Genomic DNA, 27,451 nt, shown 5'->3' with positions numbered 1-27,451 from the left:
TACACATAATATGGTTGGGTTACCGGGATCTTTGAATTTCTGTGGCACATCTTGCTTTAGGATAGCACTCACTTTCTCGGTCAAGAAGATCTTCTTTTAAATACTCTGCCGTTGTTTGGTCGTGCATAAGTCTTTCAGGAATTTGGCATATGAAGTTATCTGTTTTACGAAATCAAGTAGAGGAATGTTGACTTTCACTTGTTTCAACACCTCTAGGATATCCTGAGAGTTAGAGAGAGGTTTTGGTGCAACCAACCGTTGGGGAAATGGAGCAACTGGCTTTTCTAAAAGTTCCGGTTCTAATTTTTGTGGGGCCTCACTAGATCCATTATTGTTGTCCTCTTCTGGTTCTTGAGGCTTTTCGGGCCTAACCGGAAGGGTTTTATCAATGACCTTCCCACTCCTAAGAGTAGTGATGGATTTTGCGTGCCCCATTTGATTTGAAGAGCTGGGATTACTTATCTCGTATTGCTGTTTAGGATTGGGGAGCGGTTGTGCAGGAAGCATCCCCTTTTCTATAACCGTCATACGTGAATCCATCTTTTGCATAAAGTCTCGCATTGCATGGGTCAACTCTTGTATGAAATTTTGAACTGGTTCTTCTTGAGGTTTCCCCTGATTTGGATTTTGATTGAAGAAACTTTGAGGGGTAGCAGTTTATCCATTTCTCCAACTAAGGTTTGGATGATTTTTCCAACCAGGATTGTACGTATTAGAGATTGGTCCATTGAAAGGTCTTTGATAATTATTTACGGCATTGTATTGTTCATTCAACACTTCTCGAAAGGCGAGTATTATAAGGCAATTTTCAGTTATATGAATGTTGCAATCACAGATGCCGCAAACACTTTCATTAACCTTATCCTTCTTTCCTTCCATGGCCTCAACTTTCCTTATGAGCGTAGTCACTTTACACTTGAGATCATCCTCTTCTTTCAAGAGATACAATCCACCTTTCTCCTTTAATTAAGTCGGCCTAGACGTGGTGTTCGACTTTGGATAATAGTCCCATTAGTGTGTTTTTTCAGCAAGACTATCAAGGTAATCCCATACATTGTCAACATTTTTATTAATGAATTCTCCATTACACATCGTCTCGACCATTTGGTGCATGGAAGATGTCAGTCCATCATAGAAAAAATTTGTAATGCGCCACGTTTCAAAACCGTGTTGTGGGCATGAACTGACTAAATCCTTGAACCTTTCCCAACATTTGTAAAAAGTTTCATCCTCCTTTTGGGTGAAGTTCATGATTGCTTTTCTGAGGGTAATCGTTTTATAATGTGGGAAAAATTTCTTTATGAATTCCCTATGCATGTCATTTCATGTGCCAATGGATCTAGGACGCAGTGAATGTAACCACGCCTTAACCTTCTCTTTTAAGGAAAAAGGAAAGAGTCTCAGCCTGACTGTGTCCTCAGACACATTTTGAAAATATAGAGTGGCTCTGATCTCATCAAACTCTTTCAAATGTAGATATGGTTCTTCAGATTCAAGCCCATAGAACTTAGGAGGGAGTTGGATAATCCCTGGCTTGATGTCCATATGTCCTGCATTTTCAGAAAAAATCATGCATGAGGGCGTACTCACCCCCGCTGGTTGTAAATAATCACATAAAGTACGAGGCGGGGGTGCTTGGTACACCTCATTCTCATCCTGAATGTCCTCCACCCTAGGTTGGGGTAGAAGAGGTTGGTTTTCAGCCATCACTTCAATTAACTCAGGGGATTTGGAGTGGTGTCTAGTCCTACGATGGATAGTCAACCCCTCAACCAATCCTCCTTCAGTCAGGAGACGTCGAGTGTTGTCACAGGCCCACTTGGGCATGAAACACTCGCAGCCCTCAATCAAATTTGAAACCTAATCCTAAGAAAGGAAAAGAAAATCTAGAAAGAAAGAGAGAGTTGGAAAGAAATTACCAAATTGAAGCCCCTAAGTTAAAGACCTGCAAAAAAAAACAAACAAGTCAGTTTCTAAAGAGAAGGTCTAGAATTAGAAAATCCTTAAAAAGAAGATAGAAGTAAACTAGTTTCTAAAAGAAGAAAGTCCTAAACTAGAAAGTAAATTACTAAAAGAGAATTGAAAAATAAAAAGTAGAGAGAAAGAACTCACCGAATTAGAAATTTCTATCTTAAAGGCCTACAGAATAGGAAAGTTAGTTTCTAAACAAAAATTCTATAAGTAGAAAATTAGGAAACAAAATTAGATTCTAAAAGAGTTAAAATTAGAAAGTTACTAAAAATAAAAATAGAAAGTTAATTTCTAAAAAGGGAAATAACTAACCTAGTTTCTAAAAACAAAAGAGGAAAGTTTTTAAAAATAAACTTTTTCTTACAGATAGGAGGATATTAGAATTAGAAAATTTCTAAAATTTAAACCCTAATTTTAAGAGTAGAAAAAGTAGAGAAATTAGGAAGGAATTACCAATTTAGAAACTCATGTCAGGGTCCTACAAAATCAGGAAAACAGGTTAGTTCTAAAAATCAAATAGAAATAAAAATCTAAAGTTAGTAAAATCCTAATCTCAAACTAATTCTAAAACTAATTAATTTCAAAGAATCGTAACCGTCAGTCCCCGGCAACGGCGCCAAAAACTTGTTCACTCCCCAAGTATAGGGTTGTGATGTAGTAATAAACTCGGTTAGACAGAGGTCCAATCCCAAGGGACTGAAACCTGTACGTTGTCTGAAACTAGGTAGAATTCGAACTAGACTACAACGGATTTTAAATTGATTATAATTTGAGGAGTAATGACGAAATATTAATGTAAAACTTAAGAGAATCAAAAATAAGAAACTAGGGATTCAGAGGATCCACTTGTAGAGATCAGAGAAATCTTATGCCTGCATCAAGAATCATGGAAATTAAACTGAACTTACTTTGATCTAGTTTTATGAGATGAGAGGTATATGAATTAAAATGGATTCCATTACAAAACCATGCCTAGGAGACAAAGTAAACAACAGAATTAAACTAATTACCAACCAATCAACAATGCATGAAGGTTAGGAAGGGTACCGTCATCTGACCATGCCCATGAGACGATGGTGAACAACAGGGCTTCCCGACGTCATAAACATCAAAAGGAGGAAGAAATACTCAAAGCCATCGCAGATCTATTGTAATTTCAGTCACAACAAACCATAAAAAAAACTGAAAGTATTCCTTTTAATTTGAACTAAAATCAACATCAGTCAGTCTAAATAAGAGGCACAAGCAAAGTCTCTCCCATCAGACTACAAGCTTCACCTCTTAGCCCTAGCTAAGAGGTTCAGCCAGACATGGATGGCTAGATCTCTTAAAAAATAAACAAAATAAAGATAGTAGGAAAAGAAAAAAAATAAACTCTCTATCGGACGTCCACCAGTTCAAGCACCCAAGCCGAGCTCCCCCTTCTTTTCTCATTCTCCCTTCTCTTTTCTTTCTTTTATAGAGGTAGGAAGGTCCGGCAGATGGCCTGCACCGTGAGAGGGAGTTACACACTCCTCTTTACGCAGCACTAAAACCCGGAGTTGTATAACTCTGTTTTACGCAGCAAAAACACATCCAACCTGTTGCGTTTGAATTGAATCCATGACGTATTTCTTCCATTCCTTGAGGTCTGACGTCATAGGCACGGTTAAAATTGTCTTCTCCTCAATTTGGACGGTCTAGATCATAGATTCGACTGTGATCTTGCTCGCATAATCGCCCACAGCGGGCCGGGCGGCGTCCGTGTATAGGTTCGCACTCACCTGCTCTGAGACATTCGGTGGGCCCATGATCAACTTCAACAGAGAGATCCACTCCCTCTATTACACTCGTGGCGAGAATTCGGTGCGGGATGGTTGGTTTTAGCTATGCTTTGATGCGGCCCACTGAAGTAATCAGGCTGTAATTGCTTTGGACGTTGCAAAATGAACTTCTTCTGACCACTATAGCAGGTACGTGTGTGTGCCTGGGTGTACATGATCCCCGTGGTTTTGACCTTCTCAAGTTCCTCGAAAATATGGATGGTTCGGATCGCCCCCGTGAGCCATGATGGTGGCCCACCGCAGATCAAACAGCGCCCCTGTTTCACGCCAGAGAAAACGGAAGTTTCCGTTTTTGAATGAGAGTCGGTGGGGCCCATAAACAATGTCAAAAAGTAAATCCACTCCGTTCATTCGACTCATGGCGAAAAATCAATAAGAAATGTATACTTTTTCTTGATTTTAGTGCGGCCCACCATATCAAATACTTCCATCATCTATCCTGCGTTTGATCGCTATTTACACGTGTGTGCACGCATGGGAATAGAAGGACACCTAGGCGGGGGTCCAGCCTCCCCTCTGGACGCGATGAACGGTCCAGATCTTGTAAACGAATGATGAGTGGGGTCCACTGGTGAAAACCGATGGACGAGGCAGGACACTATATCCTTTTTTTTGGTTTGGGGAAGATGGAGTCGATCAGCTTGTGCTGACCGACTTTGGAAATTTTGGTGCACGGCTAGTGCACTTGTCTACCGTGCACACATGATGCACATGAGGTCCCTAGAAGATGTTTGTAAGAAATCCGCTCCAACCATCTGTATTCTCATCTCATTTAACGCGTTGATACCAATTTTGAAGCCTATCCAGATAGCAGGTGGGCCCCAAATCACTAATTTATGGGCTGATCTGTCCATTGGGCCACTTCCAAAGGGATTCAATGGCTGAAATTTGATGTGTACGGTTAGTTTTTGGTACTCGATCCATATATAAAGTTTTGACCCAAACAGATGATGGAAACCTAGTGATCTTGCATTCTGGCTGACTTTCAGGCCGCTTGAGCTTTAGTTTCTCGATTTTCGCGGATCCCTGGCATGTAATTCCATCGATCTTGGTCCTCTGGAGTCCGTCCCTTGCCTTTAGTGTCATCAGAGTGTTAAATCCATGCTTTAAGCTTCCTTTTCAGTCAACGCTTGTAAATACACTCTGCATCACAAACATGATTAAAGCGGGCCATTAAACGGTATCATGTTCGTAAATCCAAGCAATAACTGGGGTCTAATATGCAATATTTGACCCACAACAGTTAGCGATTCATCTTGTACATTTCTTAGCCAACTCAGCACATCCAAGTCAATTCTAGCTGTCTATAGAAGGGGACAAATGCTGCATTTTCATTTATCATGAAGCATTTATAGGGAAGAGTTCATGTGCTTTATTGACATGGCTTTTAGGACCTTGTTGAAACCCAATTTTCTTTTCTATGTAAAAGTGTTAGCATTCTAGGGGCAGTCAAAGGATCTGTCTTTGGTATCTTATTTGATCAATGTAATAAATTTTCTGTTTTATTTCTCATGACATGGAAAACTTGTAAGAGCAGCTATGCATGTAACCATAATTTGCCAGAGACCTCTAGAGCTAGAGAAGAAGCCCGAGGGAAATGCGTTAGCCATGATAGAGAAGGATGCATGGATATGCATTCCTTGATCCTGTTCGCATCAAATAAAGTAAGAAGTCCCAGTCAACGTACTTCTCTACATCCACTTTACACAACAACCCTGCTCATTGATTTGCCCACTAGAATGTATCTAAAATTACAGAAGATATAAAAAAATGAATAAATAAAAATCTCATCCAGCCATTTCAACAAACAGATAGTATACCATTTCATCAAACAGTTAGCGCATATCACATCTGAAAGACAGGAAAAGAGATACAAATAGAAGAAGATATCAAACCTATGGAGAGGAGCTTCACGGCGTGTGTTTCTTCGGGTAGGAGATTCATGGCTGCTGCAATGGAGAGAGAGAGAGAGAGAGAGAGAGAGAGAGGAGGGCGTTCACGGCCTGTGTTCTTCACGGCTGATGCATTGGAAGAGAGGGAGGAGAATGAGAGAGATGGAGCAGAGATCGGGAGGGAGAGAGAGGATTAGGGAAAGGAGCTTTGAGAAAGCTCTGATTAGGGAACAGAGAGAGAGAGAGTGAGTGAGTGAAATACCCATCGTTGGCCGCGGCTCTGTTTTCAGCGTGCGCCCAAATTTTGGGCGTCTTCTCACGGACGGTCCAGACAGGGGCTCCGTCGGGCCCACCATGATGTATTTGGTCTATCCATTCCAATGAATAATTTTAATAAATTATTATAACTTATGATACTAAATTTCAGGTATATTGAAGGCTCAAATGGACCACACCATAAGAAGCGAATGTAATTTAATATCCATGTTTCCAACCGTGTGGTCCACCTGAGCCTTTAATCTAGCTGATTTTTTTTCATCCTCTAGCATAATATTTCCAAATATATAGACGGCTTAAATAGAACATATAGTTTTTTCTAGGCCTCATAGAACCCCTTACAACACCATTAATTATTAATGGTGTGTCAACTTTTTAGCTACAGATTAAAAGTGTAGCAACTATAGCTAAGGTTTATATCCGTAGCAAAAAACTAACGTGTTCTATATCATTTGTCCATTTTTTTTGTAGTGTCTTCACTCACGCAGGAGTGGATGAACAATAAGAGAATAAAGAAAAACGGAGAGATCTCACCAATTACGAGGACGTAGAAGCACTAAGATGTCGCGTGCACAGTAAATCACCTATACGAGCAGAACCTCCCTTCCACAAGCTTCATCTTTCTCTTTCTCTCTCTCACACCTTTGATAGCCCTAAATCCTTTAGCAGACTCTTGCAAAGCTTCAGGAAACTCTCTTGCATTCCTATAACAATAGCCCTATGTATCCCTATTTATAGTTTAGGCAACTTGCTTCCACGCATCTTTGAAAACCGCCTCAAATTTTCACAGTCCGCACAAAATCCAGACTCAAATCTATGTAACCTCTACTGGTCGAGCAGGGTCCTCGACCGGTCGAGCACCTCCCTCAACTGGTCGAGCACCACGGAAAATTTCAAACCAAACTTGCTAGAGTTCGAGTCGAGCCAGTCCTCGACCAGTCGACCAGCACCCTCGACCGGTCGGGTAGGGCACTCGACCGGTCGAGCCATGAGGAGGAAATCCCATCAATCTCATCATGTTAACAAGCTTATTTTAAATATATTTTATCTCTATAGTTGACTCAGAGATTGAATAATATTTACAAAAAGAAAAAGAAAAAAAAAAGTTGGAGTTGAGGCTGAAAAAAAAGGCTTATTTTAAATATTGATTTCTCATCATCCATGTAAACCATCTTATTCCTTAAGAAGTTCCTAATTTCCACATGCAATGATTTTGTGGGTGATGGGTAATCTTTTCCAAGTTGTGTACACTCTTTTTGTCCAAAGGACATGTAAATGAATTTTGAGTTGCATTAAAAAAAATATAAAATTCCATAGGTGAATTTGGTCATTGATCAGTCATTCAACTAATAGGTCACCACCTCATTCTTGGAAGGTGGGCCACACCAGCAATCCCATCTGATCTCAAGTGTAGCACTACCCAATTGACAGGTTGGATCACCTAATTAGTTACCAAACATAAAAGAGAATTAGCTATATGCAAATGAGCAAACGAGACCGAAACATTGTCAGGCGTCTATAGAATTTTAAGTTGTTCGTCATCGAGATAAAATTGCAGAACATAAAATTAATTAATGAAATAATCAATGCCCAATCAGAAAAATTAGAGTTCACTGTAACTATAGATTTGCTAATAAATTATTGTAACAAAGAAATATTTTAACTACTAGCCAATAGAGCTGGGCATCGAGTCAAGTTGGACCGAGTTAGGGCTGACTCAACTCAATCTGGTTTTGAAATAGGCCTGACCTGCCCCGAACTCGATCTGACTCGATACCGAGTCCAGCATGCCTGACTCGATCCGAGTTCGGTCTAGCTTGGATTGATCCGGTTAGAAGTACCGGGTCGGATTGAGAGATGAGGGAGGGAGGGAGTGGAGAGGAGAGAGCGGAGGAGGAGGAGGAGGAGGAGGAGGGTGGTGGGTGGTTGCTGGGCTTGGAAGAGGAAGAGGAGGGGAGGGAGGGAGTGGAGAGGAGAGAGAAGAGGAGGAGGAGGAGGGGCTTGGAAGAGGAGGAGGATGAGGGAAGGAGGGAGAGAGAGGTTGGGATCAGGTCAGGGTAGGGTTAGAGAGTCGGGTCAAGTCGGGTTTCAGATCAAGTCGAGTATAACCGGATTGAGTTTCGGGTTGAGTCAAGTCGAGTTACTGGGCAACTCAAACTCGACTCGATTTGAGTTTGGATTGGGCGAAGCTTACTTGTTTCGGACCGACTCACCCATTCGGTTCGAGTCTTAGCCAGATCGGGTTGTCCCGTGCCCACCTCTACTAGCCAATAATCTACTACTTGCTTAGGAAATGGTTGGACCGGCCAAATCTCTCGATCATCCCCATCACTCATTTCGTCCACGAAGCACTATCAAGTCGCATGGGATAATGTAACAAATCCTCACCATGGAGACAAAAGAGAGGAGAAGCTGATAAGTATGTTATTTACCAAACATATTTATCTTCTTAATGAGTAGAAACTAAGATAAGTAACTTATCTTAAGAAACTTACAATCCAAATGCCTCTTTAGTATTCAAAGCTCAAGTCCAAGTACAAGAAAGATTGGTTGGGCACAACCCCAAGTCAACCTGACCTCATTAAATCGATAAAATTGCTATTTTCCACTTGAATATTTTTAATTTATTTATTAATCAAGTGGACTACACATGCTCGAAAGAAGTAAGAAACAAAATCCACTGTCTAAGTCCTAATAATGAATTAAACTGGCATATTTGTATGATATCATACAAGTGCATATGAAGTCAGGTCAAGCCAGGTTGCCCAGTGCTGGTTTGAGTTGAGCTAAAATGACTTGAGCCAAGTTCATCTGAAAATTAATCGGGCCATCTGCTAGGCACAGGCCCAATCGACACGGCAAGCAGCTTGGATGGATCCCTCGCGTGTTCCCTAACTGTAGGACCTGCCGTCATGTATACGCACATCCACGCCATCCATCTGTTTCAACAGCTCATTTTAGAGAATGATCCCGAAAAATTGAAGTAGATCCAAATCTTAAGTGGACCACACCACAGGAAACAGTGGTGATTGAATATCCACCATTAAAAAACTTCTTGCCTGGATAAGGTCACAACCTGTTTATTTGCCATCCAACCTGTTGATAAGGTCACAAATGCCTGGATGAAGGGACCACACAAATATCAGCTTGATCCAAAAGTTGTTGCCCACAAGAAGTTTTATTGTCAATCACTATTGTTTCATATGGTGTGGTCCACCTAATATTTGGATCTGCTATATTTTTTGGATCAAGCCCAAAATAAATTGCCAAAACAAATGGATGGCATGGATGTAAGGAACATATATCAAGGGAGGTTCCACAATCAACGATCCACTGACTTGGGATCCACACAAGCCGCACCCAAGATAACGTGGGTCGAAGCCCGTCCAAAGTTAGGCCAAGTCCATGGGCTGCTGGTCACAGGCCTATTGCCACCCTCAGTCAAAATAAAACCTGCTTTGACACTTTGGATTTGGCGGTAAATGAGTGTATTTCATATCCAAATGACTGTTTTTTGGTGTTTCAGGGCCTTGGATTTGGAGGTCAATGGAATTGGTGATAAATCAAATCTATTATTTTAGTGTGTTTTAAAATCTTAATAAATAGTTGAGATTCCAAGTAATCCAAAGTAACCGTAAGAGTATGAACAGGTCACAAAAATATATTTAGGCTATTAATATATTGGATATTGGACTCGATGATATACCAAAATAAATTTATTATCAACTATAACACTAAAATCACATCAACAAAATAATTTAAACCATCCAAATGCTACACATCTAAATGGACAGTTAAAAAGTACTGTGTTGTTTGCAATCCTTGCATTCGTGGCCCACCTAATCTAAATTTCCTCTTTTTCTTATTTGCCAAAATGTATATTTTAATAGACTTATTATAATCATTTTACCAAATATTACCACATATAAATACTAATTTGGTACATGTTAGATATAATTTATTAATATCTGTCTAATGAATATACTATGGAATTCTAATACCAAAGAATTTTAATGCCTTTAAAAACAAGCTCCCAAATGGAGGATTTGGATTCCATGCATTTTAACCAAACAGATATAAGGATTCGGAATCACCTTGATTCCACTGCATATGTGATTTCGATTCCAATGTATTCCAAATCCAAGTTCTTGGTGGGCCCCAACTCCCATGGGATACTCTTGCAGTGTATGACGCATGCTGCACAGGCACTCAGAAAATTGTATACATTTAACTCATGTTAAACCAGCTAAATTTTGGAACCACTGTCACTAAGTCATGGTCCAAAAATCAGATTAGTTGTGAAATTCTAATCTCTGATCCGTGGACGCTTGTTTGTTGAAATAGGACCATCGGATTCTTTCATTTCCAACCGTCCAAAAAAATGTCCGCTTATCTGGGAGTCAGACAATTACCAAGAAGTATAAATTTTCGATGATGATACATCTAAATTTGGGAATAAATTTTGGACAGTTTAATTTGACTTTACCTATATTCCAAATATGCAATTTTCAAGAAAGATGGAAATGCCTGCGTATCATCCATCACACTCTGCCAGAGTATCATAGATTTTTTCTTTATCATTTCCATTTCTTCTCAGAACGAAGATAGACGTCCCAAAGGCGGGAGTCGGTTTGCGATTTGCGATGAGCGGCCCAAACGCGTTGCTGAGAGCGAAAGCAGCAGCACCGCAGCTCCTCTGCTCATTCCTACGCACGAGCTGCGCCTGCCCGAGAGCTGCTGCTCGCTACTACTCTGTTCGGTGCTCCCTCGAACCACCGGATGTGCCGCGTTTGGCTGACACAGCTCGGATCTCTCTCACACCAAAGGAGGTAATGAGCTCAACACCACCAGAAAGCTTCAAGCTTTTTGGCAGAGTTTACTAGGGTTTTAAGTTCTGACAACAAGGGCCCGTAGTTCGGTAATCCAGACGGTTGGTATGTTCCATCCCACCGTGGATGGACCATATCCTAAAAATCTCTGAGATTGGAGTATCCTAGCCACCAATCTTGGGACTTTTTACTTTAATTGAATGTGGTTCGTTGATCTATTTCTCTTCCAAACTGTTTATTTTAGGGCCACAAATTGAAAGGTTCAGATTGTCCCGTCAGTGGGATTTTCTGGGCTTGGCAGTTCAACGGTGGGATGCAACTGGTCTGGATTATCAAACAATAGGGCCCACACACCAGAATCAAGAACCCGAGTATACCGTGCAAAGGTGTCGTCCAGCCTTGGATGAACCATGCCCCAAAAAATCTCTTAGATTGGAGTATCCTAGCCATCAATTCTGGTACTATTCTCATTAATTGAATGTGGACCGTTGATCTATTTATCTTTGTAACTATTTAATTTGTGGCCATAAATTCGAAAGGTTAGGATTGTCTGATTAGTGATATTTTCTGAGGAGGGCGTGTTGACAGTGTGATGCAATATCATCGAACGATGGGGTCTACACATTAGAATTGAAAACCTGAGTATATTTTACAAAGCCTCTATGATTCCTCTCTGTTTATTGTTTCCTTCTCTTTAATTGATAGATAATGTTATGGAGAATGATGTTTGCACCCTATGTTTATTGGGGGGTTATATGCTACTCAGGCAGCATATGACACTTGATATGCAGGCCCCCAGAAATCATGCACATGCCGTACATTAACTCATATTAAACTTACTAAACTGTGGAACCCACTGCTAGTAAGCCACAGTCCCAAAATCAGATTGGTTCGATAATCCTAACCTCTAATTCATGGACACTTATTCGTTGAAATAGGACAATTGGGTTTTTTTTCAATCTTAACTGTCCAATAAATGTCTACTAAACTGAGAACACTTGTATGCCACAAATGCAATTTTCGAGTAATTTCTTATTGTTTGTGTATCATCCATCACACTCTGCTAGTGTATAAAAGTTTATCTCATGTTTATTCGTAGATGCACCACTTTTTTTAATACCTTTTGGAATTAGATTAGGACCAAAATGTACTGTTCTAGCACCGAAAGGTTGCATGTATCAATACCAATTTATACTGTTCAATCATTGATCGGGTGCATGTATTGAGAAGTGAGGGTGTAGTTCAATTCCCAATTTACGAACAAGTATTTTTCGTGAGGATCTCAAAACTGGAATGGTCTTAATTGTTGTTCATAGAGTTTGCCATGTTTTGCTAGATGACATGCAAAATCAGTTGGATGATTTGAACCGTCCATCTGTTATGTGCTGCTGTTGATGGGCCGTGGTCCAAAAATGACACTAGATGGATGTTCTTGACTTGCAATTTTTCCTGTTGAATGCAGACCAGTTGGTTTCCTTTTCAGCTACTTATTTAGAATGCCTCCATTCACCCCCTGACTTTTAGTCCAGGGACCATCAACAGAAGTGCTCAGCATACTTTGGTCCTTCAAAAACTTGGAATGCTTGAGCTAGATTTCTCATATGCTCAAGTAAGGGTAATGACAAGGCATCCCCTTCTTTGAAACATGAAGTCCAAATTCTTGGAATTTTTCTAAATAAAAATGACAAAAGCTCATTTTCAAAGCAACTTGTACAAAAGTTACTTTTGGAGGGGGGAAAAAATTCGAAGTCTTGTTTGGTAGTGAAAAAGTTAGTCTCGCATTGCTCATGTTGAGAAAAGAGGAAGGATCATCATCATCATCTAAGCCTTATACCAAGTAATTGGGGTCAGCTACGTGGATCCTGTTCTGCCTTTCCATTCTATCAAGGGCCATATGTTCAGTCAGACCATAGGCCTTTTCTTACTACCTACATTTAGGTCCTCCTGGGCCTTACCCTTGCCCTTTCAAACCCTTCAACTTTTCACCTACTCACAGAAAAGAGGAAGGCTGTGTGGTGAGTATAGTCTATAAATCTCCCCTCAACCTCTCTCATTTTCCAGTTCTCTCTTGGGAGCCCCATGCATGGTCATGAACAACAATGACAAAATATGAAATTATAAAATATAAAATATTATGTATACAACTAAGACAGAAAACAAAGTGAGTGTTCTTCGGTCTGTTATACATATTTGGGTTCCTTTCGGCCATTAGGTGCTCTCTAGAGGTGAGAGGTTGTCTTCCAGCTGGAGCATTCTTTTGGTGATACCCTTGAATGTGGGAACACCATTTTCTTGTGACCCCTATTTCTTTACTCATTCTCCTCCACTCCCTATTTGTAGTCCAAATCTTTTGAGATTTTGAAGACTAGACCTATCAATTATGTGCTTTTTTAGAATTTAGGATGGATTGTACTAATTCAACTTTAAACAAAATTTTGTTGTTGTTGGGGAAATAATTTAACATGATTGTAATAATGAGTTGTGATCAATACTTTTGCACCTGTTTCCTAAGAATTTGGAGTTGGACGATGTGTTGTAACCAATCATTACCGTACTTGATACCCATACTTGTGCTCAGGTAACAAAGATTCCCGTCGTTTGACCATGGCCCACATTCGGGCCTCACCTAGCAGCAGTCCATGCTAGGATGGTTGGGCATATGCTGGGGTACATTCGAAATGATAAAAATGAACTCTTATTCATCTAACGCCTAAAATGATTGCTACATCCATCAATGCTTATATGTTTTTTTTTTTTTTTTCCAAGGAAATATTCATTCTCATCCAGAATTACTAGCATATTGGTTTCGGCTAGCATTCCATAGAGTCAGGCCTCACTTTCCATGGATCTAGACTGTTTGACTGGTAGACTCAACCATGGATGGTGCTGCTGCATAGGAATCTTCATCTGACGATTGTAGCCTTTTGATTAAATCCAGGAAATGGTCCATATCCAACTGGAAAAGAAGGCCAGTTGTTAGATGTTTGATTTGTTCAGTGAAGGAACTTTTTGGTCCACTGTCCATCCATGGTGGGACCTACTATATGAAGAAAAAAAAAAAAAGGATCGTAAGGTCCATGTATATAAGTATGTTACACTGGCCAGAACCAATATTTAGTTGTAAGGATCTCGGTCGTAATCTTTCTTCAACATCCACACTTAAGAGAAGTAAAAGGGAAAAAAAAAATGCACCAGTTATCTCACAGATTGCAATGCTCTAGATTGCAACTCTTAGTTTCACCGCCCTCATGCTGCATTGGGATGCTTTAGTGTATTGATCTGCAATAATTAGTTCAATGAAGTGGAAATGACCAAATTATTCTCATCTCCCTTAGTATCCATACTGAGTGAATAGGCTCCAAATTGCATTTAGGTCAGTTTCAAGTTTGATTTCAATGGAATGCAGGGCAATTTGAGGCTATTTAAAGGGGAACATGGAAACTGAATACGTATGCTTCTTCTCTAAATCCTCTTCTAGAATGGGACCCTCGGGTATGGAAGGTATTGTCCTAGATTGGAAAGGTAATGTTAAGTTCTAGTCTTCTGGTTCTGTGGGGAAAGTTGATAATTTGTACCTGGCATGGTATTCAAAAACGGTTGCGTAACAGTGGGAACCATTGCACTATACGTGTTTGTAATGCCCATTCTAAAGAAAATAGGCTGTAATGGCCTTGAAGGGCTGTAATGGCCAATACGGGGCCGATACATTGTCTTCCATTAAAAAGAATTTTGACCGTTACAGGGCTGTAAGTTACAGCCTGGATCATAATGGCCATAAGGCTGGTCAGTACAGCCACCATTGTCGTTATTGAACACCTTGGTACCCAGAGGCTAAGGCCATCTGAAGTCTTACAATTCTTCTCTTCTTCCCTCAATAGCCTGTTTATCATGGAGGGATCGAAATGTGATGAGCTGGATCTTCAATGGTCAGTGAGACCAGTGGAGGTTGTCTTTCGTTTGTGGAGGGATTTGAGTGATGGCCTTGAATTTAAATATTTTATTTACTGTTTCATTATTTCATCTTTATTAAAGAGAATTTTAACCCAATTCAGCTAAACTTCCTACACACCCAGATCCATAGCTCAACTGGCAGACTGAGTGGATATACCTCGTTTCAACACTTGAGGTCTTGGTATCGATCCCTAGTGGGGGTGGCTAACATGGAGTGTGTGTACTGACATGGGTGTGTACTAACAAGCTAACCCAAAAAAAAAAAAAAGGAGAAGAAGAAGAAGAAGCTAAACTTCCTGCACCGATAATTACATCTCCATTGTTGGAATTTTCTTCTTGTACAAGCATCATATATCCTTGAAGTATCTTCTTCGATTTAACGTTTTCACATTATTGGCGGGTCATGCTATCATTAAAAAGAAGATAAAATGCTTTGAGTTTTTTGAGTACTCAATTTTTCTTGGGTTTCTAAAATACCCGGGTTCACCTATAATTTGTCCCATCAAGTCTTTTCTTACTCATCTGAGTTCATGTAGGGTCAACTCCCTGAGTTCCCCAACTACTCATCTGAGTTTTTATACATTAATTTAGGGTATCTGTTTGGGTGCCTTGGGAACCGAGGGTAGGAGGAAAGCTTTTCAATAAACCTATTAGCAAAAACCATTATTTCAGGATGAAAAGTGGAAAAAAATGATAGACAATTCATTCAATTTCATTTTCTGGGCCCCCCAAATGCTTGGTAATTTCAGAATGAAGTCATCTCCCATCCAGATGCTCATTGCTTGTTCTCAATTCAGGTACAGGCTGTTGATTCTCAGTGGCTTAGCTTACCTAGACCTGTCAATGGGTACCCGGACTTGTGGGTAGCTGATGGTCCAGCCTAAATTTTTATGGGTCCAGGTCCAATCTTTTAGAACCATTTAGTAAGCAGGTTGGATTTAGGTCCAAAATTTTGGATCCAGTTAAAAAGCAGGTTTGGCTGTGTTCGGGTCAGGTCCACCATTTTGGTAGTTAAAATCAGGTCGGGTTGCGTCTGAATTGGGTCCAATTAATTTTATTACGTATGTCACATATATTAAGTCTAAAATAGTCAATGGAATGAGATTTGCTAAGTGCTAACCCACATGCATGTACAAGAGCCCATTTACATGCCATGAATGTGTCAGAGTGGCACACATGAATGTCCCTACCATGCAAATGCCCTTATTTGACCCAGACCCAACTTGAACCCAACTTGGAACAGGGTCGAAAGGCCCGATGGATATCCAGCAAGATACGAACCTGATAAGCTCAGGTTCAGGTTCTCTTAAGACCTGACCTGTTGACAGCCTTACCTAGACCGCGTGATGGCAATCTCTCTTTCTAGCTTTAAGAGCCTATCCTAGTTTGCTCCCTACATCCTAATCAAAGAAGGCTTCTTGTGCTATAGTACACCATTCACTTATGGGGGGAAATCTGGAATTCAAGAAAGAGAGGCAAATTTCAGTCAACTCAATCCAACCTGGACACCAACATATTGAACCAAATGTCAATATGGTGGTACTTGCTAATGCACCTTTAGGCTTTCATTATCCCATGGCTAAGCGAAGGTGCTTCCCATTATATGCGCATGCTATTTTAGCGGACCTTGACAAGTTCAACTACAGACTTCTAAATGCATATCAAGTTGTTAACAGCTATTTGATAGCAGTTTAGTCTTAACTCTTTGGTCAATCTGAACCCCTGCTAACTATGTTCAGTTGACTTGAATTGTTTCTAGATCAGTTTGATGATCATAATTCTTGTTATATTCACGTGAAGATAATAGTGGTGATTATTTTGTTTTAAAAAAATAATTGACTGTGTTTCAAGTTTCATGGATAACTATAGTGCCAACCACTTTTTTTTTTGTTAATTATTATTCTTGTTGTGAATTTATTTTTATTGTCAAGCTCAACCATTTCTAGTTTTCTTATGCAAGTAATGGCCTGCATTATCGTGTTCTGGTAGTTACATACTTCCACTGATTGCTTTAGAAGCTTCTGATTTAACAGTATTGTATTGTTGCGATTGGTTTCATTATAACTGCAGGTTGAGGATTTTGCTCCCAAAATTCAACAAATGATAGACTGGTTTGTATGGAACTCTCTGCTAGTAACACTCTGCTTGTTCTCATTTGGTGTTTTAAACCTCAACTTCAACATGCATATGCTATATAGCATGTCCACCTGACCAACATATCTCATACATACTCCTGGAGCTTTTTAATGACAAGCATATCTGTTGGCCCAGGCCCAGTTTGGAAAGCAAAGTTGAGCATTTGCTGTTATTTGAAGGGCCCATTCTCATGCTTTCAAATGGCCTTTTGTTTGGAAGTTGGGGAAAGTCCATTACTAAAACTGCTCAATGGAAGTCCATCAAACTGGGTCACAATGGCAAGTGAGAGAAATGTTGGTCCCGGCCAAATTTCATTCAGTGGCCATTTCTGTTGATGTCCCTTACATTCAATGCTCATCTCAGCTTTTCATGGGTATTGTGTACTTAAGTTGTTAAGAATTATCATAAACCCCAAAAGCTATTTTCATCATCATAATCATCATCGTCTAAGCCTATCCCAACTAATTGAGGTTGGCTACATGAACGACCATTCCACTCTATCAAGGGCCATAACTTCAGTTAGACCATAGGTCATCAAGTAAGAACACCTCCCCCCATGTCCTTTTGGGGTTTCCCCTACCCTTTTAGAGCCTCCAACATGTACCAACTCCTTCTAATGCCAGAAGCTATTTTAATATGAATATTCTGTGAATTGGAGCTTGTCTTCAAGTGTCTCTCCATGTGTTTATGTTGTGCTCAGTGGTATAATTGTAATTTGGCTGGCTTGCTCTACGTTGCTTGCTTTTGGGTGTCTGATTGTAACAGCTCAGTCGAGGCTAGTATTGGGTGGGAGTGTGCTTTTAGTGTTGTGAAGACGAGTGTTTACCATGGCCAGTTTCCAAGAGCCTAAGTGAAAAAAGAAGGGTTGTCTGGTGGGCTGCCAGTACTTCCGCGAAATCTACCTTTTGAATCCGAACCCAAATTGTTGGACGTGAAGATAATTATGATGATGATGATCATAGTGAACCCAGAAATATGCATTTGTTGCACTGCTTCTGTTCTTATTAAAGACTAAAAAAGCATTGTAATATCAGCTTGAAGCATTGCATTCTAATTTATTTGCTACACTTAACTGTTGCATATGTTCTCAGTCCAAGATTTTAAGGTCGCAATAATTTCTTTGCATGGAGACACCTCTCCATGTGTCCTATGTAATTTTTTCATTCTCATACACATGCACGGTTCGATTTTGGAGGAATGATATGATTCTTGACGTGGGGATGTGCTTAGTATCCTTGGATCCTCATTTGTACCAGTGGGGCCAATGATTCTGTGATCCAGACACTTGAGCTGGTGTATCCCAAAGTAGGAGGACCATGCCTCATCGATCTCCTAGACAGGAAGATTGTAGCCCTTAAAACATTGGGCTTTTTCCAGTTGAATGTGGACAATGCTGTATTTCTATTTAGCTTTCTATTTGCAGGCCAACGAGTTAGATAGGTGATGCAGACCATTTTCTGTAGGCTCCATCAGATGAACATTCCTGATTACCAAACCATAGCCCCACTTGTACAAATTTTCAGGTCAAGGATCTTGACTGTACCTTTAAGCACTTTATATCAAGAGGAAGATTTGATGTTGAACAGTCTTTTTTTATCCTTTGAGTTGGTAATTTCCTCTCATAGGTTGTTCCCATCTGTTATGTGCCTTTTGATTTATAACATATAAATTTTCATTGCTTTTATGTTAAGCCTTCTGTTGTCTTTTTTTACGTTGTCATTCTAGATTTCTGCTTTATCAACCTCCATTTTCCATAGATGTCTATAGATGCAAGGAATGTCTTTGATACCTTAAATAGCATATTCCATTTTATTTAGGGAGTCATTGTTTACACCCACTTTGATTAATAAATACACCAATCTTTTCTACTTTTGCTTATACATACTACAAAGGATTGGTGTATGTAGCAGTCAGAGCAGGTGCCAATAACAATTTTCTTTATTTTATTTTATTGTTCTGTTCTCATGAATTTTAGGTGATTAGTTGTAACCATTTTATTACCCTGATTCTTTGTGACAGGTTTGGACAGCTCCAAGCTGTTGATCTTGAAAGTGTTGAACCTGCACTTCGAGCTGGTGATTAGCTCCCTTTTCATGCATGAGGAATTATAAGATCGTTGACCCAAGGAATGTGCAAACATACTCAGGTTTTCTATTTGTACCAGTGGGGCCCATGTTCAGTGATTTGTATGATTGCTCAATTCAGCCCCACCATGAAGGCCCAAATTTTAAGATCCTAGCCACCAGTTTTGGCATTTTCTGAGCCGAATGTGGACCATTGCTGTATTTCTCTTCTTGGCCGTCCATTTTTAGGCCAGAAATTGAAAGTTTAGGATTGTCCTGTCGAGGAGTTTTGGCACATGTTCTTTCTAGTGGGGCCCAACACAGATGGTCTGGATCATTAATCCATGGGACCCACTTGTTAATGCTGAAAATGTGAGTTTATTGTAAATTCCATAATTCGAGGATCGTAGAATTCGTCTATATATTAGCCATTCTCAACTGCATGTCCTTATAAAAGAGAAATTGCAAGGAGGCTTGCACATTCCACCTCACCACATGATTAACCAGACTGTTCATCTAGGTTCCACTGTGCATAAGCTGCATCAAAAACCATACTCAACAGAGATGACATTGTCTATACTGTCAGAAATGATGCTCTAGAAAGGTAGTTTCTAGTTCACTTTCTAATGGAGGGTGGATCTCTGACTTCTGATATTCTTTCCATGTTGGGCTATTTACAGTGGGACCTCTAGACGAATAGTCCATATCTTGACATGGTAAACAGAAAGGCAAGCCATGCTAAGCTCTTAATAGAAACTATTTCCATTCTATCACCGGCCTTCTGTCAATTACAACTTATGAGAACATGTTTACTTGTGGCAACTTGCAGACAATAAACAGAACCCCTTCCAATTTGAACTTCATGATGTTCTACACGAAGATATGCATTTTCCTTGGTTCCAGGGCCATGGTTTGATGATACAGACCACTGATCTGATATGCCCCAAAGTGGATGGTGATGATCCAAAATTCTCCCGATGGGACAATCCTGACTTCTCCATTAGTGGCCTGCAGATGGACAGTAGAGAAAAGGAATTGCAATTGTCCATATTCAACAGAAAAGAGGTCAATGATTGGAGGGTTTGTATCTTCCAATTTCAGAGATTTTTGGATCACGTCATCCTCAATGGAACCCATCAGGTCAACAGTCCCAATCACGAAAAATAGACCTCGATTCTACAGACTGAAAACTCAAGGATAATGTGCATTTCCTCAAAACCATAATGCCTTTTAAGTAGAGTGCTCATAAAGAATATAATGTGATATGATGAATTCCTTTTTCTCAAACAGTGTTAACAAGGTTTTAAATATTGTTATTGCACATCACATCACACTTTTGAGAATGGGAACATCCCAAATATATTGTTAAATATTGCAGGCATCACATAAGGTTTTGCTATTTGAGAGAAGCTTTGAGGAAACTTTGGAGAAATGGTTGATTTTTCATTGAAACATTGGGAGACATCAAAAGACATGATTTCACACAACACAGAACATTATGAAAAGTAAAACTATGCATAATACTTTTCCATTGTTTAGGGAACAAAACTAACCATTGCCGCCGCAAATGATGGGATTATGTCCAATATGGGTTCATATCATTCAGATGTTCATACAAAACAAGCAATAAGACCATGGCTCTGAATGTTGGTATTGGTTGGCGTATCAACCTAGTGGAAAAAATGATACAATACGGCATCGCATATCAGGCCCGTATCGGTCAGATTTTTTAAGCCAAAGAAATAAGGAAAATATCAGGACAAAAAGATAGAATAATAAGATATTCAATAATCATCCTTTTTTTTTGGTATTTTGGACATGCGTATGATGGCGTATCGGACCATTCTTTGATGAGAATGTTGTTTGTTAGTTTGATTTGTTGAAGGTCAACTAAATGGGCCCTAATCGAACACAAATCAATCATGATTTGGTAAACTATGGCCCATTACATTGAAATATAACAAAAATTAGATGAAAATATCGAAAAGAAATTGAAGGTTTACCCTTCTTTTCTATTTTTCCCATAATGATCCACTTCGCTTCGATTTATCACATCTTATTCAAATAATTTTTTTTGATCCCAAAATTGAGTTTTTAAGCTTAATTCATGGTTTAAATGAAAAAAAAAAAAAAAAAAAGGAAGAGGAAACGTGAGTGTAATCTTTTTAAAAAAAATTCAAAATTAGGCTTTTATGGGCACATCGTCCTATATTGGGCGTATTGACACCGATACGCTCGTATCAGCTAATACAAGCCGATACGGGTCAATTTTTTTTTCGTATCAGGCATGACCATGTATCGTGTATCGCCTCGTGTTGATACGAATACGATATGGCTATATCGGCCAATATGATACCAATTTTAAATTTATGAATAAGACACAAGCAATACAATTATTTTTAAAAAAAAAAAAACAAAAACAAAAACTAAACTGAAAATACATCTCCATCTCATATCCACGTGGATTTACGAGGCAACTTGAAATCGTGATCCATATCCCTACTAGGACGACCAAAATATTGTTGCGTACCCATCACTATAGTATTATGCCCAGCTCATGAGATGATGATTGACCAGGCCATGTACTCTTGAACATATAGATGGTACTCATTAGGGGTGTACACGAACCGAGCTAGCTCGGTTAGCTCGCTCGACTCGACTTGAAAAAGCTCGATTCGACTTAGTTCAAAGCTGAGTTCGAGCAGAGTCAAACTGATTTTTTGAGCTCGAAAATGAGTTCGAGCCGAGTTCGAGCAGGCCCCAGCTCGACTCGACTCGGATCGAATCCAGCTCAAATCGAACTCAGATTGAACTAGTTCAGTGACTCGGTTACTTTGCCATTGATGTTGCTCACCAAGTGTTTGATAAAATGACTCAACGAAGTGTGGCTGGTGGCAAGGAAGGTATGTACATGAAACAAATACCCTTTTTTTCTTGGTTTTTCTTGGTTTTTATGTTGCTTAGAAGATGTTTGATAAAATACTTGTAAAACCATTGCTTTTATTTCACATACAGAGGGATTTTGAAGGTGCAGTCCAGGTGTTTGTGGAAATGCCTCAATGGAGAACTCGGCTCGAACTCAGCCCGAGCTGCTGACCGAACCAAGCCGAGCCAAGCTGGCCAATCAGGCTTGAGGACCGAGCCGAGCCGAGTTTGAGCTGAGGTCAGCCAGTGGCCAAGCCAAGTCGAGCTGAGGCCAGCTCGACTCTGTTCAACTCAATGTACACCCCTAGTACTCATCCTCAAAATGTGCACAACAAGTATGTCTACCAGTGGATACTGAGCAGGGAGTCACCATAACAATTTTTTTCATAACAATAATGTTTAATTATTTAATAGAAAGCTCACCCACTGCATATCATTATCATCATCATTGTCATTTGCTACACGAACCTTTTTCCACCACTCCAATGACCATATCCTTGGTTAAACCATAGGTTATCAAATATTTTCTTACTACCTCCACCTAGGTCCTTTTGGGCATTTCTCTTGCCCTTTTATAGCTTTCAACTTGAACCAACTCATTCCTAACATGTAGACCTCTTGGTCTCCAATACACATGGCCGAACCATAAGTTTAATTTTCCTCATCTTACTACCTGTTAAGGATGCTCCTAACTTCCCTTGAACGTGTTCATATCTAATTCTACCATTCCTCATTTTGCCACTCATATCAACATCCTCATTTCAGCCACGTTCAACCAATGAACAAGTTCCTTAACTGCCCAACATTCTGTTCCATAAAGCATGTCTGGTCTTATAGCTGTCCTATAAAGTTCCCCCTTTAGTTCGATTAGTACATGTTGATCAATAAAACTCTGGAGTCACATCTCCATTTCTTCGACCCAACTTAAATTCTATGGACAACATCCTTCTCAATCTTTCCACTCTTATGAATTTAGCAGATAGCTTCTCAGTATGATGTTAAAATCATGGATGGCCCAGTTGATAATATTTTTCCTTTTGTATCTTATATATCCTTGTCATTGGATATGGAGTATTGGGCCATCTTATCTTCTAACTAAAATTGCTGCATGCACAGACACTGAAGTTGGCGATAATTTGCGACCCGATTCGGCTGTAACATTTGAAAACAGGTGAGTGATATATTGTCCTCAGCTTTCTTCTTTTCCTAGACCTGCAATTTTCAGACTTTCAATGCTTTTTAGGATCACTTGACTCTTGAAGAGATTTCAATCCGAAAAACATGACCATTTGGTTTCCACAACATCCCCGAGTGCGACCCTTTTTTTAAATCTTTCTTTGTTTTGCCTCCCTTCAAAGAAGCCCTTCAAGAGATATTGTTATTCTGTACACTAGGGCGTAATGGCATGTGCAATGCACATGGAGAGAAAAATAGAGACTGAGGGAAAGGATGCAGCTACATGCACTATGGGCTACAAGTAGAAAGAGAAGGATTTTGATGGTGGTGACATATGCCTACTTTTTCTGGTTCAATGGCCCACTCGATCTTTAATTCTGCCTATTTTTTGGGCTGGCTGCCTAGCACGGGGCAGCACAATAGATGTATGGTGTGGATATCACATAGTCATCATGGTGAGCCCCACATATCTATTGTTGCACAGTCCCCCTCATACCAACCTTACATGCTGGCTGCACTCTAAGAATAAGAGGGGTGGGAGCGGGCTACTCTTATCAATCAATTGAAAAGACAACTATCCCCTCAGTTGAAGGGCCAGCACCCTTGAAACCCGCTTGTTAACACCCTCCTGGCTAATTGTGGGGGCAAAATGTCCAAACACTACTCACGTTAATAAGGAACACAATTTGAATATATATGTATTTTTTTTCTAATGCATAGGGAGGCGATGTTAGCAGCTGTTCCAAGCTACGACGAGCCATATATCAAAGTTCCCAGGGTCTTGAACAAGGAGTAATGCTAATTTAAGCAAAGACTGTTCCATCATTGATTGTTGTGCTTCCTGATAGGTATGTATGTTAATGTCTTTCAAGCGACGAGCTTACAATTCTTTAATTGGGGATCATGCTTTCAATTAGCAAAGAGCATGCAAAGGAGGCTTGCATGCCCTAAGTGACTTACATGAAGCCACACTATGAAATTCCTATGTTGCATTGTCAGGAGAAAAGATCCATAATGTCAAGCAAAACGAGCCCCAGTGTGATCTGGCCATTCCAAAACCAAGGTGGGTCACACCATGTGATTTTAGAGGTTTTAGGCATGATTTTACACTGTTCCTTCTGGTGTGGCCCACATGAGTGTTGGATCAGGCTGCCTTTTGGGGCATCCCATTTTCATGGTAGGGTGCATCTCATGCATGGTTCAGATGCCACACACATTCAAATGTACCAAATAGTTGACATTATGGGTTGATGGTCTTGAGAAATTGTGGTCATATGAGAATTATAGCTCCCCATTGTTGGAAACCAAGAAATCCGACGCCGGAAAGTAATGGTCCTGGTGCTAATATTGTCGAAATTGTTATCATATCACAAAAAGCTATAGGCATTGAATCATATCGAGTTGCAAACCACATCGCAAATCATAAGATTTTCCATGATTTTCTTATAAATAAAAAATTGAAAAAATTCACATAAATCAGAAAAGAATATTCATCAATTATCCATTTTCCATCAATATTCACCATGAAAAGTAATACATGCCGCGATATTGGAAATTAAGAACTTGCATAAAATATACTTCTTGTGATAGTGCTAAAGGATTCTTGTCTTTCCTTTATGATTCATCTTTCAAGAAATTTAGCCTGAAAAATGTAATAGTTTTGTGGGCATTCAGTTTTGTGGATGAAAGCTAGGTTTAAAAAATTAAGGGTGTAGAAATATGTCGGAAAGAGGGCATTCAGTTTTGTGGATCAAAGAAACAATATTTGATTTCTTTGTTTTGGGATTTTGAATATCAAAATCCCCAAGTCTCCTCTATTATGAAGAACAAAAAGTCAAATAATTTACGTTTTTTAAATGATTCTTAAAGCCCTCACAAATTTTAAAACATAAAATGAAAGCTAGGTTTTAAAAATAAGAGTACTAGTACAATTTGAATTGTAGATCAGGATTTGAATAATAAATCTTAGGATTGAAATTATGGAATCATGGGATTCATTTAAAAAGGGATTCAAGGTGGGATTTCATTGAAACCGTTTTTCGATTCGACTCATAAAAAATTGTTAATCGCAAATCGTAGGATTTTGACAACGATGCCTGGGGCCCCTATTTAGTAACGTGTTTTGTTGTTCTTATTTATACCTTAAGAGGGTGGTTATCTTTTAATTAACAATGTTTGGTTAAACAATGGGAAATTTTTTGCCTTGGTCAATGTTTTAACCAAAAAAGTCCCAGTTTTTTGTTATTTTTTAACCCCAGCATATCCTTGTTTTTATTTTTAACCACTTTCGCAATCCGTCTCCCTCGTAAGCCCTAACAACAAGACCATTCAAGCAATCTACTGAGAGCCCACACAGCTGTCCTACGACTGTACAGCCGTTTGACTGACTTTCTCTTTCTCCCTGATCTCGTATTCTGTTTCAAGCAACATTTGTGTGGCTTGCCATCATGACATTGTGTGTGATTTTGGAGTTGCAAGCCGTTTCATGCTAGCCATGGCCGAGATGTGGTCGGAAGATTGGTATCACGGGTTCAACCCCAAGTGAAGGAATTTCTTGTTTGGGTTCAGCCTCACATGGCAAATATGTAAATCAAAATTTACTCGTCCAAATGGTGGACCCCACTTTGGACGGATTGTAAACCAACATAAAATAGAGATCTTATACTTTATTGGTAGATTCATATATGCCTGATGGACAGTGCTTTGTTTATTTAATTTCAATTCTAGAAGTAGCACATTGTTTTCCAAACAAAGTTCAAAATTATTCCATGTTACAGGACTATTTTTACCAAATTGTTTTTGTATTCAAACAAGCCCCTATGGGCGTGTTTGGATGCTTCATCGAACTAAATTGGATTCCAATAGATTATCATAGAGGAAATGACCAAAGTAGGTGGGCATATGACCAAATCGAAATTGTAATTTTGTGTACTTCTAGCTGTACTTCGGAAACTATCATGGGTGCAGTTTGGGGACTAGTAGGGGTGTGCACCATGGGTGTTGGGTAGGGTTGAGAGTTGCCCAAGTCTGACCTGACCTCAAGAGGACCCAACCGAATACCAACAGGAACCCAACCCGAATTCCTCTGCACTCAATGCTAAACCAACCCAAGCTGACCCAAATACATGCAATTATTCCTAATCTGATCTGAATTTTCTCACCCCAAACCCAACATGATTTCCAACCGGGTTGGAGTTTTCCAACCCCTAACCCAACCTGAGGACCCTGACAACCTGACCCAACAGACCTAAATTCAGGTTGGGCCAGTTGGGTTTGTGTTTACTGGAACCCAATGCAGCCCTAGGGACTAGTCCCTGGGGCTGTCAATGGGCTGGACTCTTCAAGCTTGGGCCAAGGTCACCCAACATCCCAGCCTGTTTAACCCTTGGGTCTGAAATTTAGGCCCTGATGTGGCTTGCAGGCCTGAAAGTTAGGCTTAAGCTTGTCAGATGGTAGAGGTAAATGAGACTATTTTTGGGCTTGGTGCAGCCTTAGAATGTTGTGAAATTCAAGCCTGGGCCTGCCCTACTTGCTTTTTGTCCCATGGTGGACTTTGCCCAACAGTCTCCAGCCCAGCCTAGCTCATTGAAAGGCCTCCCTTGTTTACTCCCAAATATATAAAAAATGCTACTGAATGATAGCGAAGACTGGCATTTTGGAAGTATTTTAATTGAGATAGTGAGCACAATCATATGTCACTATAGTTCAAAAATCTGAGAAAGGTGGTCTCTCCAACCCTTAATATATGTAAGCATTTGAGACATTTTTCTCACACGTGCAAATGGCACACGTATGCTAGGTCCAACAGCAGACCAGGTGGGATCTATATGAACATTCCAGCCAAAATCCAGAATTATCTATTCATCAGGTTGTCCATACATGGGTGTTAAATGAATGCATTTGATGATTTTTTTCCAACCCATTCATCTTGTATGAGTGTGGCCCAAGTGATTAGTGGTCTTGGTTGATTTATAGGCCTGAGCATGCTTACATTCGGCTCCAAATCTCATACACGTTTCATTTTGTCATGTGTGCCATTATTCACCTCTTCAACATTGTCTTGTGGCATCTTCCATTGATTTGATGAGTTGCACCTTGAATAAAAGTATTTCTCAACTTGCTTCATTAGGGCCCGTTTGGACAACAGCCTTTTATTATTTTTAACATTTTTTTTCTTGCGTGCGTGCAGGATCAAACCATCTGTTAGGTGGGCCATCACATGAACCTATGCTGACGACCATTCTATTTTCAGCTGGGCTGTGACAAGGTATATCTTAATGGTAGGTTGAGTTTTAGACAAGATGTTGACATGTTTACCGCTTCTATCAGACAAAAACGAGTTGAAATGGTTTTTTTATTGTGAGTATGCTTTTAAAAACAGCATGATTACATCCCATATTGGACGTTTA

The 27,451-nt window shown here is 39.8% G+C and overlaps 1 protein-coding gene and 1 non-coding gene across 7 annotated transcripts; both read left to right on the top strand.

Annotated features, from left to right (window-relative positions):
- The first annotated feature begins 1,162 nt into the window (after window positions 1-1,162).
- Window positions 1,163-1,269, top strand: LOC131252471 (small nucleolar RNA R71). Its single transcript, XR_009174490.1, has one exon. It is a non-coding gene; the product is annotated as a small nucleolar RNA R71 (small nucleolar RNA).
- Window positions 1,270-10,501: 9,232 nt separating this feature from the next.
- Window positions 10,502-27,451, top strand: LOC131250945 (glutamyl-tRNA(Gln) amidotransferase subunit C, chloroplastic/mitochondrial). 6 transcript variants are annotated; one of them, XR_009173511.1, is made up of 7 exons: window positions 10,534-10,791; window positions 16,813-16,853; window positions 18,898-18,953; window positions 22,983-23,037; window positions 23,763-23,890; window positions 24,042-24,105; window positions 27,232-27,451. XR_009173511.1 is itself a non-coding variant. In XM_058251367.1 (5 exons), exons 1-4 carry the CDS (start codon window positions 10,606-10,608, stop codon window positions 19,539-19,541), a joined length of 363 nt encoding a protein of 120 aa, XP_058107350.1. In that variant the 5' UTR covers window positions 10,502-10,605; the 3' UTR covers window positions 19,542-19,545; window positions 19,622-19,709. The 6 variants fall into 6 exon arrangements, 3 of the variants coding, with proteins under 3 accessions (XP_058107350.1, XP_058107351.1, XP_058107349.1); XR_009173512.1 differs by lacking the exons at window positions 24,042-24,105; window positions 27,232-27,451 and adding an exon at window positions 19,462-19,545 and having other exon boundaries at window positions 10,502-10,791; window positions 23,763-23,891; XR_009173510.1 differs by lacking the exon at window positions 24,042-24,105 and having other exon boundaries at window positions 10,538-10,791.

This window comes from Magnolia sinica, chromosome 7, assembly GCF_029962835.1.
Source record: "Magnolia sinica isolate HGM2019 chromosome 7, MsV1, whole genome shotgun sequence".
NCBI lineage: Eukaryota > Viridiplantae > Streptophyta > Magnoliopsida > Magnoliales > Magnoliaceae > Magnolia > Magnolia sinica.
The sequence above is the reverse complement of the archived record's forward strand: the minus strand, read 5'-3'. Positions and strand labels throughout refer to the sequence as shown.

Coding starts and splice junctions, on each gene's coding strand:
- LOC131250945 (XM_058251366.1), top strand. CDS start 10,606: ATGAGCGGCCCAAACGCGTTGCTGAGAGCGAAAGCAGCAGCACCGCAG. Junction 10,792..16,812: donor TCTCTCTCACACCAAAGGAG/GTAATGAGCTCA, acceptor TTATAACTGCAG/GTTGAGGATTTTGCTCCCAA. Junction 18,954..22,982: donor TGAACCTGCACTTCGAGCTG/GTGATTAGCTCC, acceptor CTGCATGCACAG/ACACTGAAGTTGGCGATAAT.